Source organism: Taeniopygia guttata, chromosome 11 (assembly GCF_048771995.1).
Source record: "Taeniopygia guttata chromosome 11, bTaeGut7.mat, whole genome shotgun sequence".
In the NCBI taxonomy this organism is placed as follows: domain Eukaryota; kingdom Metazoa; phylum Chordata; class Aves; order Passeriformes; family Estrildidae; genus Taeniopygia; species Taeniopygia guttata.
The window spans coordinates 5,344,563-5,367,910 of NC_133036.1; the positions used below are offsets into that span (position 1 = coordinate 5,344,563).

Genomic DNA, 23,348 nt, shown 5'->3' on the forward strand with positions numbered 1-23,348 from the left:
CAAGCAAGCAGGGTAAGGTAAGCTTCAGTTAGGACTTACGCTGGGATTGTTTTGGTTGCGCAGCAGTTTTGCCAGGTGGTCTTCCTCTTCTTTTCTTACTGGGAGGTGGTGCAGGAGCCTCTTGCTCAACTTCTGGTTCAGCCTCAATTTCTACTGCCGTCTCCTCCTCATCTTCATTATCATCCAAATCTGGTTCAGCATTTTCCTCTGTAAGAAAGGATGTCAGATGAATCTTCAGTTTAAACAAGAATAAAACACATCCATCTACAGAGAAGCACCATCAAATCCCATCCAAAAGGGATGGATTTGAAGGAGTCAGCTCTGCTGAGAAAGAAGGTAAGTAAGGCCTTTGTTTAGAAGCTGTCGCCACAGACTATTAATCTGTTACCCTCAGAGGGAACAAGCTGTCCTTCAGAAAGCAAAAGGTAATTTAATTATGTTAGATTATGTGGTAAAAGCTACTCTGCATATGCACAAAGGAGCTCAAAAACAACAGCACAAAGGAGACCAAATAACACATGTCTGAGCTACTCCCAAACCCACCAGAGAGTCCAACAGCCCAACCAAGTCCCACCTGCACAATACAGAGGAGCATAGCACTGCACAATGGAAGGTGAGAGCCCAAATTCACAGCTTCTGAGGAACAAACTTCTTGTCCAGAATGCTCCCAGGAGAGCAACCAGGTGTGAAACCCCAACCCACACTGGGGCATGTACACACTGCATGATTTTACAGTCACTCAAGGGATACCCCTCATGAGAAATTTATTTACTGGATTTTTCATGTCCCAACTTTTTAGAGGTTCTTGACATTCTCCCTCAATTCAATGTCCATCAATTAACATTCTGTCTAATGTTGGGCAGCCAGGAGACAAAACTATCATTCACAATTTGGTCTTTCCCTGCCCCCTTCCCCCCTTAATTAACACAAATAGGTCTATTTCATCCCAGCCTCGCTCATAATTTTTAGGTATTTAGTACTTGCCAAGCCTCATGAAACTGCAGATCTCCAAATAAACACAACCGTGAATAATACAATTCCTCAAGCAGGTGATAAGCACATCTGTCTTACAGATACTCTGCTCTCACTGGCCAATTCTTCATATCTATCAAATGACTTCTTGACTTCTGAGGTCACCCACACTTGCCACTTCCACCGAGGCCGAAGGGATTCCTTCAGCACAGAGCCTGGACATCATTCACTGCATATCATCAGCTCATTAAAAAGCCTGACTTTTGACCAGCTTCTCCCAAAAAAAACTGTTTTAAACTCAGACCAAACCAACCAAATAAAATGTGAGTTTTCAGAACAGGCTGAACTCCCAGGAAGACTTCAAATCAGGTATTAAAAATACAATACTCCAGAATGCCACATTTTGAATTACCTTGCATCAGTTATTTTACCCTGCTTCCATTATCTTTTCATGTTTTAAATGCATAATTAGTTACATGTGCTTAATTCACCTACTACATTTTTCCAAAAATCTATACAAACATGAGTTTAAGCATCAATTTCTATAGCTTTTGAATCAAGGTTTGCAAATCATTTGATCATACTCATCCTAAACCTTGTTTGCCATGTGAGATTTTCAGATATGAATTCTCTAGCCAGAAATATCCCTGTTCTCCCAACCTACACCTCTTGATTAATTACATAAAGCACTCCAGATAAATGACTAATCACCAACACTCCTTTTGCAAAATCATCTTTGAACTGGTTGGTCTTGAGACTCTACTTGGCTCTTCCTGCTGAAGCCATGATGTTTTTCCTCTACAGGAGACAGGAGTAGGACTGAGTTTTTCCTTCATATATAGTATTAATCACCACTCCCCTGGATGTTGCAAGCCTTTCTCCACAGAAGTAGCCAAATTATTCAGTGGTGGAGTTGCATGGACATGCCACCCAGTAATGGTGAAGAATAAGCAAATAACATTTCATAGCAATGTACTGCAGAACCACACAGACTTTTTTGGGACTCAAAAAAATTACCTGAGAGTTTCCCACACAGGCAGCGCAGGAATGGCACAGCTGACACAAGGGGAGCCAGAAAGTGTTTTTTAAACTACTGTCTTGGAACAGACCTGGGACAGCAGGATCTATATTATCCCTCACAGGCAGTACATCCCTCTGTACTTGGCCATGTGTCACCATATTCCGTGTTTGCCAACCAGACAAGACTCGATTTCAAGTGCCAGAAGAAACCTGCAGAACTGGCAAACCAGCAGCTAACACACACAGTGAATCACAGACCTGTAACTCCCAGAAGGTACTGAGCTGCTCTTACCACTATCAGAAGAATCTTCTTTCTTAGAACGCATCTTTCTCTTTCGGCCACGTTTGCCTTTCTTTGTCTCTCCTCCATTCTCTCCTTCCCCACCATCTAGGCCAGAGCAGTTATCAGCATGTCTGGCCATTGTGTTCTATTCAGTGAAAGATCAAAAACACAAGAAAAGTTAAAACATGCATCGAATTCAAGATCAGACGTTCTGGCTGTGTATTTTCAAACCCGTTTCTGGTAAATATGTTTTTTGCTATTTAAAGAGAGATTCTTTAGAGGAAATGGGTACATTCATTAACTTGATGAATGAACTTGCATTTCCACTTTGCTCATGATGTGAACACTCATGTTCATTGGTACCAATTTCCAATTCTCTCTCCTCTCCTTCCCTCTCAAAGAGAAAGACCCTATTAAAAGATTCATATTTACCCTGTACCTCACCCATCTTTCCTTTTGGGTAAACATTTCCCTCCCTGTCGCTAAAAGCACCTCATTGCACCCCAACCCTCCCCAGTTCAAAGCATATTCCCTTACCCTGCGAGTGAATGTTTTGCCACACTTGGAGCAGACAAAGGCAGCAGGGACAAAGTTGGGATCGTGGTATCTCTTGAAGTGCATGTCAAGGAGCTGCTTCTGGCGGAAGGTTTTGTCACAATGGCTACAGGCATAAGGCTTTTCTCCAGTATGGGTCCGTTTGTGCATGACCATGTGCCGCTCCTGGCACAGACAGGGAAAATGGAAACTCGTTTTAATAGATACAGAAAAGTGAATTTTCAGCTAAAATGAGGCCAAAATTTTATGGTTAATATCAGGAAAAAAATTATTCCACAGCAATGCAAGTACATCTTGATTGATGGCATATTCAGTCCTAGCTATTCCCATCCTATATGAACTCTTATTCCTTAGTCAAGGGGTACATCAAGGTTATGAATTAGAAGGTTCTTCTCTACAGGACAGAATCACTCCAAGAAAAGGCTACTTGTACTCTCCTTTACACCCTTCAAAAAATTTAGACAGTTAATTTGATCTTGGTCTTGTGCTTGATCAAGCCTAAAAGCTAAGATTTCCATCCTGTACTTTCAGCTCCTGTCCTAACACTCTTAAGGGGTGCCAATGCCTCCAGCTTACCTGTCTGCAGGCATAATCACACTGGTCACACTTGAAGCGCTTCTCGTTCTTGTGGGACTTTTGATGCTGGATGAGGGCATACCTCTCATGGAACACAGCGTCACAGTAGCGACACTTTTTGCCCTGCTCAATGTAGGAATGCTGCTTCCGCAAGTGGACACCTATGGGAAAAACAACCAAAAGCTTTCACCACCACGGCTTTCCAAGCATGAAGGAAGACCCCATGGTCCTTCAGTGATCCTCCCTCTCAAGCTCAGCCAAAACAGTGGAATAGTTAATTTAGGATTCAACTAAAAACCTGAAGGACTCTCAAGTAAAACAACTAGAACCATTTCTAGGCAGAAAGTGCTCCCAGAAAAACTCCATTATGATTTTCTACAGGATTCCAGATTTGATTATTAGTTGCAATCTGTGCTGATTCAGGATACTTAATTTGATGACACATGATTGTCAAACTAAATGTCTTGTGGACTGTTATGTTTAAGGCTAACTTGAATTGCCTGGATACAGCCAGAAGCCAGGTAATTCAGTGGGGGAAACAGGATTTTCTGCAGGATCAGAAGTCAGAGTGACAGGACTAGAAGGCAATAGGGATACCAGCAGATAATCCCCAGAAGGTTTTAGTCACTTCTAAAATCCTCCAACTAAGAGCATACCACAGCTGCACGAGGTAGCTTAGGGTAGATTAAAGCATTATTAGAAGAAAAATTCTTCATAGCTAACATCAGTTTTCCGCTGTTGTAAATGAGCTTGTTTGCTCCCAACATCAACTGACTGCCTTCCTCTCAAACTGCCTCTCACTGTAGCACTTGTCTTTACTGGAAGGAAGCCTGCCTTCCCATTACTTGGGTGACATTCTGTTTAAAGACAGAAAGTTCTGCCAAATTGTGGCTCCTTCCTTTCCCTCAGCTGCTCTGGGCATGATATTGTTTGTCACCTTCTAGAAACATAAGAGCTCGCCTGCTGGAATCACACTGGGTACTGCTCACTAGATCGGGAATGTCCTACTGCAAGGACTCAGGGCTTTTTAGAGCACACAGCTCCAAATCCTGGGAAGTTAAATACTTGCGCTAATTCAAATCTTTTGACTTGATGAAAATATCTCTGCATGAAAACTAATGGCCTCCAATGTGCAGGAGGTTAAGCCAAGTGATTTTCTTGATCTTCTTGCTTTTCACATCCCAATCCTTATGCTGTTGAAATCTCAGTCCAAGTTCAAGAAATGCCTTGCATCTATGGGCACACAGTAACTTACCTTGCATGTTTGGAAAAAAAGATTCAAATAATGAGAAGAAACTGAAAACTGTTCTAACTTGCAGCAGCTATGGTAAGCTAAAGGTGTGTTTTACCAGCCCCATATGTGAAGCTGTGCTTCATGCTGTGCAGTTACTACACTGGGTTTCGGGTTAGGAGACAGCAGTTGGGTTATGTGAACTCTAATTCTGGGAAGTTCTGTACCATCTTCAGCAAATGGCCATGTTTGGGAGACACATACCCAGGTCACTCTTTCTCGCTATAACAGTATCACAGTGAGGACAGTGGAATTTGGCCACATTCTCCGTGTGCTTCTGCAAAATGTGCATCTTCATGGTACCGCTCTGAGTGAAGCGAGCATGGCAGATGTAACATTCATATGGCTTCTCTCCTTCAGGAGCAAAAGGAAAAAGTAGAACACATACTTTTATTAAAAAGAAATCTCATCAAGAAGCCCCAAACAACCTCCCAGAAACTTGCAACACACAGCTAGACAACAGAAACTGTAATTCTACAAAGTGCTCAACAATGTATTTCTCCACAAGTTATAGCTCCACTAAGTGTCTTTCTACAAAGAAACTGAAGTTCAATCCCTAAAGGAAGTTAAATTATTCTTACTCTGAGAAATACAGGCAAGACCTACACGCTGCCAGAAGAGAGCAACTGACATCAGATTTTTTGGGGTGGGGGTTCTGAATGTTCATGTATACATAAAAGGGCATATTTCTACCCTTCAATTTTAGCAATATGATTAATATGGCACTGCAGTAACATTCTGTGCTAAAATCATCCCTATTTATATTGAAGAAAAAATTAGCATCTTTATGAACTAACATGCATGAGATGCTTTTAAAAATGCACTGAGGCATGAAACTGCAAATGGCTCTACTCTTCAGCTGGAACACCGCAAACAGAATAAGTTTCTTCTGTTCATACTAGAGGTGCCTGCATTTTATCACCTCACAGTCAAACTAGAAATCAGAATCTGCCAAGCTCATTTCTCAGTGCAGTAATTTAACCTGGTTTTAAATTTACAAGTGCTAACAAAACATAGTGCATTCTCTCCAGCTACACACTTTATAAATGTTTTATATTAAACTACACAATAGTAGTTTATAGCCTCAGCACTGTGACACTAAGAGAACAGGGTATCAGTACCGGAGTGGGTCCTCATGTGCCTCTTCAGTTTGTAGGTGTCTCTGCTGGCATAGCTGCACAGGCTGCACTGGAACGGGCGCTCCCCGGTGTGCGAACGGATGTGGCGTTTCAATTTGCTAACCTGGAAGCCAAGGGCAAGGCTGAAGTTAGCACAGAGGAGCAGGCCAGCTTGCCAAAACCACAAGAAACCAGTCAAGAGTGTAAGGCAGTTTATATTTACTTAGGCACAAACCAAACAAGCACATTTCAGTGCCATTTTCCCATTGCATACAGCCACTTGCTCCTGCCCACTCTACCTCACCTCCCTGCCTTGCCTGATGCTTGTTCCCACACTCAATGAGACCTTTACACTCTGTGCTCACCTTACTGTTATTGACCATCTCAGCATCTGAAGACACCCTAAAATTTTAAAATATCCTGGAGAGATACAGGGAAGTGGTGTGGGGAAGCTTAATTCTTTTCTCCTCCTGCTTTTATTTAGAAGGTACAAAACCAGCTCAAAGCAAGAACACCAACAGTATGGCATTTTCTACTCCAGCCTGATTACAGTGCTTAATCATCAACATGCCTACAAAAAGCAGCATGACCTCATAAGGACCAACTTGGTTATTCTTTCCTAATTTATACTATGAAAACCTCTGCAACATAACTTATTCAGCACTCAAACCACAGGACCTGAAGTGACAGCACTGCAGGCATAGCGTGGGGAGGGAAAAAAAAGCCCTGAAGCCCCTACACAAGCTCTCCCACTGTAGCCTTCCTTCCACTGCAGACATCCCATTTTTTAAAAATTATGTAGGCTCATCATCTGGCTCAAATTTCCTTTCACAGTATAAAGGCTGTCCTATAAAATACCTAACAATACTGCATGGAGGGAAGGCATTCAAGAATGTCTAATCTGCTCAGGCAAATTAAGCTATCATCTAACATTAGCAAAGCTGCTTTTCACCAATACTGAGACAAAGGCTCATTAGTTTTAGCTGCAGACACCTTCATGGCATAAACAGACGATGTGCAGAATGCATGTTTCTAAAATGGGAGAGCACTGTGGACTGAAAGGATATCCCACTGCAGCAGGAAAGGTGTGCCTGCTTCAACATGAAGCACACTACACAATTGCTGCAATCAGCCTAAAGGACAAATCGTTTAAGAAACTCTGACAACTATTGTCTCTGAAGAGGAAATGGGTATCACCTAGAATTTCTGTAAGTGATCTCAAACTGCTTTCTGATTCACTGAGGCAACCCCATCATTTGCTTCCAAGAGCAGCCCTGATTTATCATTTCTTTTGCACAGAGCCTTTCAACCAAATGGCCAAAGAGGAAATGCCTAAGAACAAAGTTTGTAACAGATGGTGAAAAAGCTTTGAAGTGCACAGGGAAGCAGTCAGCACTGTAACAAGTCCCATACCTCCACACTGGCATAGTCACACATGGAACATTTGAATGGTTTCTCGTGGGTGTGTTTGTAGCGGCGATGCCGAACCAACTCTCCACTGGTCACAAAGGCCATGTCGCAGTCTGGGCACTTGTGAGGGCGAGTACCTAACGGTGTGCAGCAAGGAACGCAGTGACACAGAGATTTAGTGACAAAAGGAAACATGGGACAGTGCTGGTTGTGGATTTTTTTGTTGTTTTTAAAGTGAATTAGCAATACTACTGTCATGTTCTGAAAGATTAAATTACAGCAACAGAATGCACAAAAGTCAGAGGTTTTGTATAAATAACTAATAGATTTAAGATCTTAGAGAATTAATATCCTTTCAGTGAGGAAACAGATTCCTTTATTTTAGTACCACTTGGTTGTTTACACATTAGAAACCAGCTAGTTAGATGTAACTTCAGTAAGCAGAGAAAATGAGGGATTATGAATTACACTTTTTTTTGGCAGTAAGGTACAACAAGCTGAAAACATGAGTGCTAATGCCCAAAGCACAGAAAACATTTCTATAACTTCAGGTAACTTGAGATGAAGCCCAGGATCAATTTTGTACCTGTGAAGATGATAAGCTCTGCACCTGACCTGGCCAAGCAGAAAACAACTATGCCATTTCCTCTTTTTTAGCTTGTTCCATATGAGAATGCAGGAAAACAAGAAAGGTCTACCTTCAATCCATTTATGCTGATGGCAGAGCAGACCCTATAAACACAATGCATGCAAAACCAAGAGTACCTGTGTGAGTGTTGAGGTGGTTCCTCAGCAATGTGACTGTCCGGAAAGCCCTGCCACAGAGATGGCACTTGTGTGGTCTTTCATCGGTGTGGCTTTTCATGTGGCGGTCCAAGTTGGAACGACGTGGACAAGTGTAACTGCACAGCTCGCACTGGAATGTCTTCTTTACACCTGGTCATGAAGGAAACCATCTTTAGTCTTTGACAGTACTGTGGCCTACTGTGTAACATAAAAGATTCTTGGTGTAACTACTGCAAGGAACCACCATGCACCACCAAATCCAACTGCATTGCCTGTGGCTGGTTTGGATTCAATTTTCACTTGTATGCCAGCACTTAATGTTCCTTCTGTACTCTAAAAAGGGTTCCTTAACTTACAGTTTTAACAAAAATCAAACATACTTATTACTGTATTTTGCACCATCTACCTTAATCTGCAACTGGTTATGAAAAAGCCCACAGAATTAATTATACCATTGGCTCCTGATGTAAAAGATGCACACAAACTGTTACATGTGTAACACAGCAAAGAGAACAATGTTTTCAGTCATAGTTGTATGAGAATATTAACGCCACAGTATCATACTTGTGGGAAATTATCTCCCTGTCAGCCTACAGAGAGGAGAAGGGAGGTGTGCTCAAGAAACACTGCAGTCAAGCACTATTACATTGTGAGCAAGCAGCATTGGGCATGTCTGTTCTCCTCCCACTTGCACGTATTCATTCGCCTCAGTCACACTGCAATCACCACAACAAAAGCCTTTTCAAAATCCATTTGCAGATTGGGAACTTACCTTTCTTTTTAATTTTTGTTGGTTTTGGTGGTTTCATATTGCCCACCACCTTTTCTGCATTAACCTCGGACAACAAACCCTCCTGCTGCTCCTCTTCAAAGTCATATACAGAGACATCCACATCTTTGCCTTCCTCAGTGTAGCGAAGCTTACTCTTTTTGTTTTTCTTTGTCTTTTTGGCTGGTGGCTGATAGTCTGGATCTTTTTGCCAATTGGGATCTTCCTGCGGCTGAAGTTCACCTTGTTCCAGTGTCTCCACCTCACCGTTTGCACCCACTTTCACAACTTGGAAGCCTTCTGGTAAAGGGAGGGTGTGACAGATCATGGGCTCCCCCTCCTGCAGGCCTCCTTTGGAAACCTCATTTTCATAAGCTCCCTGCAGTTCTTCCACAGACGTGGTGGCAACAGGTACAGTCACTGGTACAGGTACTTGAACCAGCTGAAGCTCACCAAGGTTTATAGGCTGCTCTTCCATATTAACAACCTGAAGTGTTATGATCTGTGTGTCATCCACAGTAGCCTCAGTTTCCTGAGACACTGCACCTTCCATTACTTCGGTCTTCATTTGAAGAAGAGTTGGATCCAGCTGATCCATCATCACCATCTGCACCCCACTGCTGACATCCTGCACCACTTCACTTCCATCTGCTTGGTTTGGTGGTATATGGCAGGCATCATCCTCTTGCCCACCTTCACGGCGTCTTTGATAGGTTTTCCTCTCTTTTCCCTTTATGAAAGTTTCTGATTCCTCCACAATAGCGTCGACTGCCTCACCTTCCATTTCACCTTCCTGCTGTAAAAACAAGAAAATGAATGCTGCACACCACCCAATGTATTCAACAACTGCACAAACCCCACAGAAGGACAAGTTGCCCAGCTGGAAGCACCCAACTCATCCCAAACATATTCAGAAAACAGGAGCTGAGAGCTGTAGTTCTCCACAAGCCCATCATCACTGCAAACCAAGGCAATCACAGAACGCTGCCTGCAGTGAGACAACTGTATCAGCTTCTTGGAAAGGAAGGAAAGCAAGGAAGAGAGATTAAGTGATACACATGTTCCTGTTTCTCAAAGACCACAAATCCCACCAGCAAGATGCACAGCAGTATTATTCCTTATTGAGTTTGTTTAATCATTTCACATAGCTTAGCAGTACCAAAAGCAGTCTCTGGCTATGAATTTTAAAGGTACAAAATTACCACACTGTTAAAATCAAAAAGCCAACCTTAAAGAAAGTATTACATTTGAGAACTACAGAACCTTTACAGGAAGAAAAGACACTTAGAATTAAGCACGAGAAAGTAAGTTGCACTTATTTAATATCAAACTACTATTCAAGTATATTATTCAATTTCAACAAACTATTACTTCAAATCTAAACTCCTCTGAACATCATAAGGACATAAAAAAAATTAGGTAAATATGTCTCTTGTCACCAGTCTGGAGTTCAGTTCCTGCTTCCGCCTCCGTCACTGCTGGGGCCTGAGTGGATTTCAAGATGCACTGTGCACTCCCTCCTCAGCTGAATGAGCCATAGCAGGAGATACAGCTCAAGTAAAATCTTAATTCAGTGTAAATGATGTGGACTGAGCTGCTGGACTCTAAGGATCTCATGACACCTGTGTTAAATCCATCCATACAGTCACAAACAAACAAGAGAGAAGTTCAGCATTTTGGTGGGCCTTAACTGTAAACTCTGACAGTAGCTGCACACAAACATAACACTGAGATTTTGTGTCTCCTCAGATCACCCAGTGCTCTTCATTGCAGTTGGGGAAAAATATTAAACTCCTGTATCCTCATTACACAGGAAGGTTGTTTCAAGAGTAGTAAGAGCTGAATGAAATTATAATTTGCAGCTGTCTTTTTCCCAAATGAAAGGAATAAAATAATAGTAAAGGAGCATTTTGTAAAGTCCATTTCTGTTCCAGATGGTTTACTTTGTAAAAATAAAAGGAGGTCACAAGCCATGCCAAACACTTTCCCTGCATCAGGATACCATTTCTTATACCCCTCATTAAGCGTTAATAAAGTACCAAGGTCAATCTTGGGTAAGAAGAAAATGACAAAAACCCAGCTTCCTTACTAAGCCTGTGAAAAATTCCTGAATCTAATTCCAGATTTGCTATGAGTCTTATGTATTTTCCCATTAGATTGACTGGCCTCTCAGACCAAAATGAATTAATATAAATATTTAATCTCCCTTGCTAACTCAACACTTTAAAATCCCCATACTATTTTCAAATATCTACGCTTAATCTTGTGTACTCAATTTTGATTTTACACAAGACATAAACATGAAGTACAGCTATCAAGTCTCCATCAGCTTTAAAAATTATAACATGTAATTGCTATTATTTTTAGAGAGTTCTTGCTTTTACTCTACTGTCTTTTCTGGTATCCTCCACTCCTGTTGTAAAAAAAATACAGCTTGTCTTGTTCTTCAGCTTGCTCAGACCAGGGACATAATCTTGTCACTCGTGATGTCGTGGGCAGCCACAGTCTCCAGAGGGCACCAGATACCCAGGAATACCAACATATGGCTTCCTGAGCACTCCCTGCAGGGATCCCGCCTCTCCTTTCCTTTACCACCCGTCAGCTTTTCAAGTCAGAGCAAATCCATATGGACAAACAGCTGAAGTACACGAGATGATGCAAGTACTTAACACCAGACAGCAGGCAATCAGAACAGAGCAGGTCTGTGGCCTACAGTAACTGCAGAAGTGTTTTACAATTATCTTAAGTATTCGCAGAGAGAAGAGAAGACTTTCCAGGTGGCCGAAAGTGTCTGAACAAAAAAAGGAAGGACACAGCTAAACAATACATAAAAATGTGATAAATAGGCAAGGAGATAACAATAATATACATAAGATGGAGGGAAAAAATGGCAAAAGTCCATCTGCAAAGCTAATGCAGCTTTGGTGCCAAGCAGAGGTTTGCAACCTTGATACAAGCACAGGCAGCTCTGAGCAGAGGTGGGGCCCTCACATGGACCTTCACATCCACCGTCAATAGCAGCTGGTAACAACACCACTAAGTCACCTGAAAGCAAGCCAACAGGCCAAAATTTGCCAGTGTCCTCTGATTCTATAGCAAAGTAGTAGGAAGGCACCACTTCTGACTTGTAAATCAGAAAATCCTATGTCCCAAGGAACGGGACACTGGCACAGATGAAGACTTTGGCATGTGGCTCACATTGTCAGAAGTTTGCCAGCCTAGGAATGGAGGTGTACAGGGAGACCAAGGAAATGCCTGCAGCAAGACTCAGGTTAAAGACACCCACAGTGAGGGGTGTACCTGTGTGAAAGGAATGGGTGGATTCTTACACCGTCCGGTGAGGAATCTCAGTCCCCGCCACTGCTCCCTGTCCCTGTGTCACCTCACCCCGGTTCCTGCTGCGCGGCTATCAGAAGTTATACGGCAGGGCACGGCTGCCCCCGCGCGGCGAGACACGGCACTGCACCGGGGCTGCGGCCGCCTCCACCCTGCCTGCCACTGCCACTGCCACCTGTGTCACCTCCATCCTGCCTGCCACTGCCACCTGTGTCACCTCCGTCCTGCCTGCCACTGCCACCTGTGTCACCTCCGTCCTGCCTGCCACTGCACCCCAACACTGCCACCTGTGTCACCTCCATCCTGCCTGCCACTGCCACCTGTGTCACCTCCATCCCTGCCTGCCACTGCACCCCAACAGTGCCACCTGTGTCACCTCCATCCTGCCTGCCACTGCCATCTGTGTCACCTCCATCCTGCCGGCCACTGCCACCTGTGTCACCTCCATCCCTGCCTGCCACTGCCACCTGTGTCACCTCCATCCCTGCCTGCCACTGCACCCCGACACTGTCACCTCCATCCCTGCCACTGCACCCTGCCACTGCCACCTCCATCCCTGCTGCCACTGCACCCCGACACTGCCACCTCCATCCCTGCCACTGCCACCTGTGTCACCCCCATCCCTGCCCACCACTTCCACTGTCCCCTGCCCACCAGTGTATCCTGACCCTGCCACCCCCATGCCACCTCTCTATCCGTCACTGCCCCTTCCACTGTCCCAGTACATGTTGCATCCTGCCACTGCCACTGTCCCTGCCTGCTGCTGCATCCTGACCCAGATTCCCTGGTCTCTCACTCAGCACGTGGATCAGCATTTACTCCTGCCTATTCCAAAGCATCCACTATCGTCTGTTCCTTTCCCCCAAAGTTAGTGCATCTGAATATGTCTGGTTTTAAACCAAACTCTTTTCACAGGGGGAATGTCACAATATATTAAATGTCACAATAACAATAAATAAAATTACAGAAATATATGGGAGCCATCTCATTTGATGTTTTGGACAGCTCAAAAGTCTCAGGAAACTGATGAGATTTCCTCTGAAAAAGTGTGGATTTACAAATTTCAAAATTCTTCAATTCTGAGGTGGGGACACAGGATGTACCCTAAATTTGAGAGGAAAATAAATGTATGGGTGCTTTCCTATTAAATAAGCTCTCTGTAAAGACTCCATCTCTGCTGCAGTGAGCTTTGCACTGGCTGCGCATGCCACTTCTCAATCACTCTGTCTTGAACAATTTGCTACTTCTTTTACTTAATTTTTTTCTTTACCCCAATTCTCCTTTTTCATAAAGTGAGTCTCACAGGCAAGTTTTGTATTTATTGGAGGACATGTGCCATTTGCTACAACTAAGACCATTATAGCAGAACACCAGGATAAAAACTGCAGAGTTTCTCTCAACTTTTTATTTCTGGCTTTTGTCTCCAGCTCTCTTCCTACCAGTTACTGCTACCTTACACCAACAGCTCGGTTCCACAATGACTGAATCTAAAAAGGAAAACAAAGCAGCAGGTTAAAAGATGCAGTAAATCAAGACTGGGAAAAAAAAGCAAAAGAAAATAATCCACAATAAGGAGAATTACCAAAAAAAGATCTAAGAAGGTCTGAAACACAATTCCCACTAATAGCTCCAGCCAGCCCTTACACACAGGCTCACTCAGCAGGCTCTACCGAGAGACACCGTGACACCAAACAGCTCAGTGCACTGTCACAATCCAATTAGCCAGGTAAGGAGCTGTGACATCCAAACAACAGACCTAAGTTTGCTCAGACAATTCGTGGACAGCCCATCTAAAAAGCTGGAACAAGCAGAAATACAAAGTGCTATATGTTTCATACAGCTGACACATCATTCTAATGAAAGGAACCAAAAGGTTGCTTGAGAGAAAGCAATTTAGTGCCAGCTGTCCTGCTGACTACAGCACAGGAGAGTCTCAGCCCAGGTACACTCACTTGCTTCCCAATATCCAATCTAACCATGCCCTTTGTCGGTGGGAAGCCATTTCTCCGTGTCCTAAAGTCCCTCTCCAGCTCTCTTGAAGCCCCTTTAGGTACTTGAAGGGAATTATAGAATCATTAAAAGCAATTTGTGTCATTGTCAATGCACAAAGTACAAACCCAGCAACAGGGATGGTTAGTGCCAATGCCTATTTTTTTTTAGTGGTGTTATTTATAATAAAGCTACTATCAAAGAAGCATTTGTCTGCCTCTCAGCCACATTAAAATTAAGGAACCCTGAACTGCATCAAGTTTCATGTACCAAATTATACAAAAATATTTATTTTTGCCAAACAAGGCACAGTCTCAATAAAAACTGCTGTGACTGTAATGCAATTGAAAAGTACATTTAATGCTGTAATATACACTTAACTTGAAATTAAAAAAGAAATTAAAACTCCAATGGACACAATGAAGCCAAATGCTGTCAGTAAATTTTTGACATTCATAAAGTCAAAAGTATCAGCAGCTACATTAGTGCAAACAACCCTATCACCTGGCACCATATTCAGGCCTTGAATTCAAGTCAATCTACATAAAGATCTCACCCAAAAACTGACGTGGCTTTGTCAGTTCTTTCTCTACATAACCTGTAGATTAGCAACTTATTAAAAATTACATGGGAGTGGAAATAAAACCCAATGTTAAAACATGGAAGGCTTATGTTTCTCCCGCATTCCATGAGAATCGCTGAAAGCTGAATAGAGGAATAAACAAAAACTTCAACTAAGAATCCACAGTTATGCACTGTATATGCCACTTAACGCAAGAGAAAGATTGAAAAAAAATCCAAACATATCCAAAGGGGTTTATAGACAACAGACTTTTTTCTCCCTTGCTTGCAGTCCACACATGTCTGTGTAAGTATTTTAGGGCATGAGCAGATGCAGATTAACTGCAGGAGTGCTTGGCCATTCTCCTTCCCACCATGAATCCTTTCCCTGAAAAGTCTCCCAGCTAAGCACAGCCAAAGATAAGGCAGTTTAACAGGTAGGCAGCCTTTCCATTTCCTCCAGCAGAGCTACCCTGGTAAGAGATGAACATAGCGTGAATGTAACTTATTCTAAAGCAGACAGACATACATCCAAACAGGCCAGCTGTGCCTTTCACATGCAAAACACAAAAGAGTTACAACCAATAGGAATACTAAAACATTGGGTAAATTTCTTTCACTAAGAAATTTCCTCACAGTAAAAGCTTAAGGCTTTCATTTGGCTACTGCAATCATTTCCATATTCACTGGTTATGACTGCTACGCCCATCTCCAGCTGTTTTTTGATTTACTCCTTGCCACTTACAACACTGGTACTGAAAGCAAACAAGAAGAGTAAAATGGACAAACATTTACTGCAGCTTTAAATGAAAATAAAAAGGCAGTCTCATTAACCCACTATTAAGTAATTATTCTGAGAAATATTTCAGCATCTTGGAGGGCATAAGGAAAAGCAAGAAACCTAGAAGTAAAAAAGTGAACTTCAACACAGGTTCATAAACGTTTTTGCTTTTCCTCTGCAAAAAAGGGGCCTGTCAAGATTATGTCCCAAGAAATACATAAACCAGCTATGGGAATGAGAGCTGCAATTGGAAAATGCAGAGTTGAAGAAGGATGGTTTCCTTGAGTGCTGGCCCTGTGAGGGGATCAGAGAAGACAGTGTTGGTGAAGATTACCTAACCAAGATGTTTGTACTAGGAGGTTGGTCTAAATAGGACAAGAACACACTGTTCTAGGGAGTGATTCAAAGCTTTAAAGTGAATCCCTACATTAAACTGACATCTAGAGGAATCCACTTTTTCCTTACTAACAAGACTAGGTTTTTAACCTGTGTAACAGTTTCATGGTCTCTGTAAGACAGCTAAGCACAGCACTCACTCATCAAGAACTAATTGGCCCAGATGTTATCAAAGGTGATCTTTACCTTTGACCCCTACAAATTCCCAAGGGCACAGCCAGGCCTGTCCCTGGCTACAGGACACTCCTCACCCATAGCTATCTTAGTATGGTGTTAGAATCAAAATGCATCTTGTGCCATTTCTCTACCTTCCTCCTTTTCTTATTTCCCTGCTCCTCCTGTAACCTACAGAAGAAATCTTCCTGGCTGTTACTCCTGCTCAGGGATCCCAGCAGAGATCTTCCCAATTTCATTGTGTCTCATGAAATGATGCAAAGCAATGAGAAGCTTCATTCAGCACTGACCCCTATTTTTCAGTCAGCAAGTAGCACACACCTGTGATCTCCTGCAATTACTCAGAAAAAAGCTGACCTTTCACTTTGGATCAGAAACTCAGGGAGTTCATGCAAGACATGGAAACAAGAGTATATACCCAGGGACCCTAGCCAGGCAGAAGGAAACTCAATTCCACATCTTTCTTCAGCTGTTTGCTGAACAAACTCCCTCTTAATCCTTGCACCTGACAGTGGCAGAAAGCCCCAGATCATGGCTCTTCCAGAACTAATACTGCTAATTCTGCTGTGATAAGCTGCAGCCTACAATGGAGAGAAAAGCAGATACAATAATGTCAACTGCTTGAAACTTGCATTGTGGAACAAAAGATAAAACATTATTGCAGTTACTGACAACAAATCCCACACATATTCAAGTCACTTGGGATATCCTGTAACCTGACAAGGAAAGCCTTGATGAATAAAGCAGACTGATGAAAGCATTTCAGCTTCATTTCTGGAAGTTCTGTTCTTGCTTTTATTTTAGTATTGGAGAATTAAAGGTCTAATGAGAAGGTAATAGGGACAAAATTAGTTAATGTTGTTAAAATCTGTTCCATTCTTCCTTAATTTCTCCTTCAGTTCCTATCTACCATTCTTTCAAATCTCTGTTTTATTTTTTCACTACTTCTTTCAATAACTGCTAGTGCATCTCACTAGATGACACTAGGTCTTCATTCATTCAGAGAATTCTCTACTGAAAGCTGGGAAATGCAAGTGAAATATACTCTTACCAATATTTTTTTTAAAGTCTCCCTTTTTAATTTAAGGGAGTCATTGCGTTTTGCTAACCTGACAGTCCATTTCAGAAGGACAAACAAGCAATGTAATCAGGTGTAGAATATAGGAAGATTTACACTTTAAAAGAAGCAATCACAAAGGAATTTCTTTTTAGCTGATGTTGGATCAAAAAACTAATCAGTGCCTCCCTTTTACAGGTCTTCATAATGTAAAAGTGATGAAGCTCATGAAAGACCACCAGAATACTTGAAACTATTAAATTGAAAATCAAAAATGATTGCACATTAAACAGCCTGTAAAATCAATTGCTACAGAAAGCAAAGTCTTATACTGTAGGTAGATACTGGAAAAGATTCTTAGTTTTATCAACAAGTATTTGTGGTCAATTCTCCCATCATAGATTAATTTAGGCTTTCATTTTATTTACTGGCAAACTGCTAACAGCAGAAGAAGGTATTTCTTCAAAATAGCTCTGAGCAGAACAGGATACTTTGGCCATCTGATGTAGTGTTGCACGATACCAAAATGGCAACACCAGCCACTCCCACACCTGAAAAAAGACCTGTGCAACAAGTTTCATGGCATTCTAGAGACTTCATAATAAGTATTTGGATTTTGTTTTCCTCTAAGGCTTCACTTAGATGAACAGGTATCCAAGAATAAACTTCTGGGGAACAGCTATTTCTTTGCACATGTACTCATCACTAAGTAGTAATGCTCTACCAGGAGAAGGGAATTCAGGCTTCAAATTGAAGGAGCAGGAAGTGCTTACCCCTCGGATGGTAACTTGGGTCCTACCCCATGAACAATAGCTGCCCATGCACTATTAGTCACCTCACAAATCACACCCTGATGCACATCAGGAAAACTAAAGTGAGTGCTAGTTAACCTAATGTCAGGCTGTCAAACACACAGGTGCAGTTTACTGCTGTTGCAGCAGGAACAGGAAATTCCAGGAGAGTTTTGAAAGCACCTATGGTAGAAGGGTGGTGGACAAGACAAACTCCCAGAGCCTAAATTAAGACATCCTTGCTTTTGAATCACAGAAAAGTTAGGTGTTGGAGCAGACATAAACAGAACCAAACCCAGGTGACTCCTTTAAAGTGACTCCCATGCTGAAATTTTAAGAAGCTTCATTGTTTTACAAACATCCCCAATTTATTTGGACTCTTATTCCAAATATTCTCATACACCAAGTCCTAAAAGTGCTACAATCAAGCTTCAAAGCAGATAAAGTGAAAAACCCCCAAAATCCCACAAGGCAATCAACCTTGAAAGAAAAAAAATACCCTTTCTCCCAGGAAGCAGTAAGGTCTAATTTCCAAACATACCCACTCTGCAAAGAAACTGCCTTTAAACTGCCCACTCAGTCCCTTCATCAGCCCAACTATTCCTCATGTTAGCACAAGCACTCTCAAGACTGCAGCTACTGGTCAGGAAACTAATCCAGGCCACAACTCACCCAGCCAAGGATACTTATTTCAATCCAGACTAGGTCCCTGGTGTGCCCCAACACTAAGGGCAGCCAAAAGAGAAGCAGGGCAAAAAGGTTTCTACTAGCACAATGTTAAGCTTTATGTTCAGGAAACTACTGCCTCAGCATGGAACACATACCACACTTCAAACCCCCTCAATTTACATTTATGTTCTTGGCGCTTCTGCACTTCTGCCTGGACTGATTTGTTCTCTTCATGCTGGCTATTCTTCATGCAGCTCCTGAGGTCAGAACTCACTCTGGAACAGAACAGATGAACTAATGAAACTACATAAAAGAGAAAGGTAAAGGGGGCTGGGGGGCGGGGAGGGAGAGAGGAAATAAAAGCAGTGGTCAATATTTAATGCCTGTTTAACAAAGGTGTAGTCCCACACCCCTAAGAGAGCAGCACTGATAACTGCTTGAGGACCCCTTCCTTACCAAAACAGCATAAGCAAAACTAAAGGAATATTTTCATCAGCTTTAATACTTCCACTAGGATGACTGATCCCATTTTACAAGCTTCTCTACCTACCTGTTCTCAAATGCTTTAGCATTCAGGGTTCTGATAACCTAAAGCTCTGAATGCCTCATGTCGGATTACAAGTGCAATATGACATTTTGGAGCCAGCTCTGCCTACTTCAGATGGCCTCTTTGTCCTGTGCTGTGGAATAGCACATCACATACTGAAGGAGTTTTTATTGCTGAAGAGGTGTAAATGAGAGCAAATATCACTCCTTACACACTATCAATGCAGCAGTGGATATACTGCTTATATCAAATAACAAAATCAGCTCTAACACAGTTCTAACCTTGCCATCCTGAGGACAACAAGGCTCTCTCCTCACTGAAGCAAGCTTCATTACCCTTATCAATTAAAGACTTAAAACTATTCACATTTACAGAAATACAATATTTACAAGACAGCACCTTATTTCTTTCTGTAATCCTTGTCAGTCTGCAGCATACACACATGCTAAAAACCTTGGGAATGGTAAGGAAGTCAAGAGAAGTAATTCTCAAGAGAGGCATGTATTCTTGCTGCACTCAGTAATGAGGGCCAAGCAGTGTTGGATTTCACACCCTTTGAATTTAAGTGCTTCCCCTCCAGATTCTTCTACCATTTATTTAGTACAAGGCACCCAAGTCTGTGTCCTGGCTGCATTTATTACTTGGCAAGTCTATTTTTAATTGTTTACCAGCTTCAAAGAGCATTACTGATAAGAGGTTTGTTGGAGCTGTGGATGCTCTGTGATAGTGAGCTTTTAAAAGAATTTGGAAATTATCTCCTTTTATTTGACACTCACTCTGCAAAAATCACAAATGCTACATACAGGCCCTGACCAGGGAAAGAGGATGCTCAGAGGATACATGGGGTGTGCTCCACTGCTAAGGGCATATTAAGACTGCTGATGCAAGCTGCATCCTTGCCATGTTCTGTGCTGTGCAACCCTGGAAAAGATTTCCTGAACTTTACAAACTTTTCAATTAATGCAGAAAAGCCTCAAGAAAGGAGGACTTCTCCCTTCAGAAAACATCTGATACAAAATTAACACCTTCCATGTGCAACATTATCACCTTAGAAGTTTTGTCACACACACAAGAGGACATAGAACACACTGAACTGAATGGAAGCATCTGATTTATCCACTTTAAGTTTCCTGAAATTTTGAATCAAGAAATAGGTTTCTTCCATTTTTCAAACCTTATTTTCTGCTTGGGAAATGATTTAAAAGTAAAGAAAGCTGTTTCAAATAAAGATTGTACCCAAACTCCTATGAGGGGAAAGAGAAAACAAACCAGTAATTGCAGCTCTTTCCTACACTGAAGACAACACAAATAGAGAACATTTCACAGGGATCTCTGCAGATTAGCACTGGTAGTGACTTAATGCAAGGCACAGCCCTTGCCCCTCTCTGTTTACAAGGTATTGATTCTGATTAAGGAAATAAGGTACTGGAGTTTAAGAGATGTTTTGAAGCTGCTTGGACACCACTCAGGAAGTATCAACCTACTAATGTACAATCCAGGGAGCTGAAAAATGCAAGGCATTCTTGTTCTGATCCACTCCAAGAGAAGGTCCTAAAGGGAGAGTAAGTCACTGCTACTCTACTGCAGAGATGATACTGAACTTCTGGTGTATTTTCTGGCATAAAATACCTTGTACAAATTTACATTCCATCAGATCTTTGACATATGGGCAATGTTTGATAAGCTTGAAGGAAAACAGGCATAAACTGAAAATTTAAAGTGCATCACGTGTCCATTGTTGAGCTTAGAACACACAGGGGAAAAAACATACCAGAAGGCTGCCAAAACAATGAGGTGGCTGGATATACAAGACCTACACAGCAGAATGACAGAGGTAGCTGTGAAAAGGCCATGGGGAGATCCTACTGCTACCTTCAAAAGGAAGCAAGAAGAAGATGAAGCCTTACTCTTGGAAGCAGAGAGTCAAAGCACAAGTGCAACAGACCAGCTGCAACAACAAGTGGTCAAACATTGGAGTAGGTTGCTCAGAGATGCTGTGGAAAGAAAAATATTTCCTAAACACAACCCTAATTGACCTCAACTAGCATCAATTCTGGCCCTGCACTGAGTCAGGGGTTGGACCAAGGTACCACAAGAAGTCCCTTCCAACCAAAATTATTTTACCACACTCTGGCACTACATAAAATGAAGGATATACTTAAACTTCAAACACAAAACATTGAGACTTTTTTCCATCTATGCAGTTATAATTATGATGCTCCTAGGACTGAGATTTACTGGTCTCAGCACTCACTTCCACACAAGATGTAGAGGCCCTGCAATACTCCTGCAAAGCTCTCAAATACTGCTCAATTCTTCAGCAAATGAACAGATGTACTGTAACTCCTGGCAATCTACTGGGGACCAGCACTTTGAGAGTGGTGGATATCCAAATCCACCCAGTACTGAAGAGAACAGCATTAGAAAAGCACACATATTGTGTTTTATTGTTTAAGAGACAGAGAATCACAAGTGCTATGAAGCAAAAAGATCCACATCAGACAAGACTCCTATAGGGACTTCAGTAAGAAAAGGAGGAAGCAGTACTGACAAGAGACTTCACTACTTTTTTTATAATTTGCAGGAGAAAACCCAGGTCCACAGTAAGTAAATGTAAACTAATAAAAAAGGGAAAAATCTGCCTTTGAAGTACTAAGGGCTACTGTATCATCTCTCCTCCAGAACATTAACAAGAAATTGTATTTTGTCTGATAGGCAACAGGAAAAGTGCTAAAAGGCAGATGAAAACTCTCTCTTGGCTGCCAGCACTGGACAGGCTGCTTCAAGAGGCAATACATCATACTGACCAACAACTGCACTGGATCAAGTACTTCTAACCAGGAAGAGCCAACTGGTAACACAGCAAGACAAACATGCAATGCTATCTCTCTCAAAGCTTTGAGTCTGGTGGCAATGGAGAAATCATCCCTAAGGATTTGTCTGCACAAGCCACCCAAAGCAGAAGTCTCCACAAAAATTACAGATGTCATGTCAGGCAAGTGAGACATCTAAATATTTCATAGTTGGCTCCATCCATACTGTTATGGAAGCTCACAAATTCCTCTTCATGTAGGTCAGAATGTTGGTGGGACAAGGAGAGGATGCAGCTGCTTTAACAGGACACACACTACAAGGAGCAAAGCATAAAGTTGTCTGGGATCATGTAATGCTCCAGGTAGCTCAGAGCAAGCAGGAGTCAACAGCAGTCACTCTTTGGCAGGAAGGAGAGAAGAGTATTAATAAATATGGAAGGTAGGCAAGGATCAAGTAATCAATGAGTACCTTTTGAGTATTCAGTATTGCCACAGGAAGCGATAAATCTCTCTTCAAAGATCAGAAGTGGCAGTAAGTTATATACTCAGCAGGAATGCTGGATAACACTAACTTCTTCCATCCTCCAAAAAGAAAAGAAAAGAAGAAAGGTTTTAATAATCTGATAAGCTTTGACTGAAACTACTAGCCTTCAAAAATGTCATATTTTTTCCAATCTGTAATCTGGAAACTCTTGAAATGCCTTTAAGGGGTTTTCTTGCAGTACATACTGAGAAAGCAAAACTGAAGTTTAGATTGCACTTCCACTGCAAACAATTTAGCACACAGGAGAAAGCTACTGGTTAAAATGTAATACTGTTAACTTATGTCATAGAATTATACAATCAAAACCAGGGGGTATTTTTAATTCAGTAGCATTTCCTGCTTTAATTTTAAATCTCTGGATGCTAGAAGCAATTTCAAGGGAAGAGCTTGCAAATCAAATACAAGAAGACAGAAAAACTATACAAGAAGCTGAAGTAATTGGCCAAAAATCACTACTTCTTCTACTGCAGTGAAAGGCTCTTCCAGGAGCCAGTCCAGAGAAACCATGTCTCTTTCAACATTAAACAATGGGAGAATTCAATTGCCTGGACAACAATTTTAAACATACAGGGAGCGATACAGCTCCATTTCAAAAGAGTAAAAAATGTTTACAAATAGCCAAATGCTGCTATTACTACTTGTGCTCTTGGCTTCCTTTGCAGAAAGTGTCTACCTGCCCCAAAATATTTTGGGGCATGGTTCCATGAAAGTTCAAATCAAACTTGAGGCAGCATTTTTTCCATATCCACTTACATACTATTGCCCTCATGAAGCAAATTCTGCTGACCAGTTCATCACCTGGGGATACAACTGCCAGCACACATGTGGAAGCAGATGGGGTCACAACAATCCTGATGCAAGCCAACCTATTTTCCAGGGAATCCTTGACTTTCACCTTCCTAAATGCTTT

General features: G+C 41.9%; 1 protein-coding gene across 13 annotated transcripts in view; it reads right to left on the reverse strand.

The window, feature by feature from the left end:
• CTCF (CCCTC-binding factor) overlaps positions 1 to 23,348 on the reverse strand; it is a 34,288-nt gene that overhangs the window by 3,586 nt on the left and 7,354 nt on the right. For 2 of the 13 annotated variants that reach the window (XM_072934414.1, XM_030282032.4), the window contains 11 exons: positions 22,364 to 22,476; positions 18,715 to 18,809; positions 8,784 to 9,576; positions 7,991 to 8,161; positions 7,229 to 7,362; positions 5,819 to 5,939; positions 4,902 to 5,051; positions 3,407 to 3,567; positions 2,813 to 2,995; positions 2,285 to 2,420; positions 40 to 207 (listed from right to left, as the gene is read on the reverse strand). In XM_072934414.1, the coding sequence (XP_072790515.1) occupies positions 40 to 207; positions 2,285 to 2,420; positions 2,813 to 2,995; positions 3,407 to 3,567; positions 4,902 to 5,051; positions 5,819 to 5,939; positions 7,229 to 7,362; positions 7,991 to 8,161; positions 8,784 to 9,576; positions 18,715 to 18,768 (2,071 nt within the window). In that variant the 5' untranslated portion in view covers positions 18,769 to 18,809; positions 22,364 to 22,476. Of the gene's footprint in view, positions 1 to 39; positions 208 to 2,284; positions 2,421 to 2,812; positions 2,996 to 3,406; positions 3,568 to 4,901; positions 5,052 to 5,818; positions 5,940 to 7,228; positions 7,363 to 7,990; positions 8,162 to 8,783; positions 9,577 to 18,689; positions 18,810 to 22,363; positions 22,477 to 23,348 lie in introns of all 13 variants that reach the window. The other 11 variants (XM_072934418.1, XM_030282035.4, XM_030282033.4 and 8 more) reach the window with 8 other exon arrangements.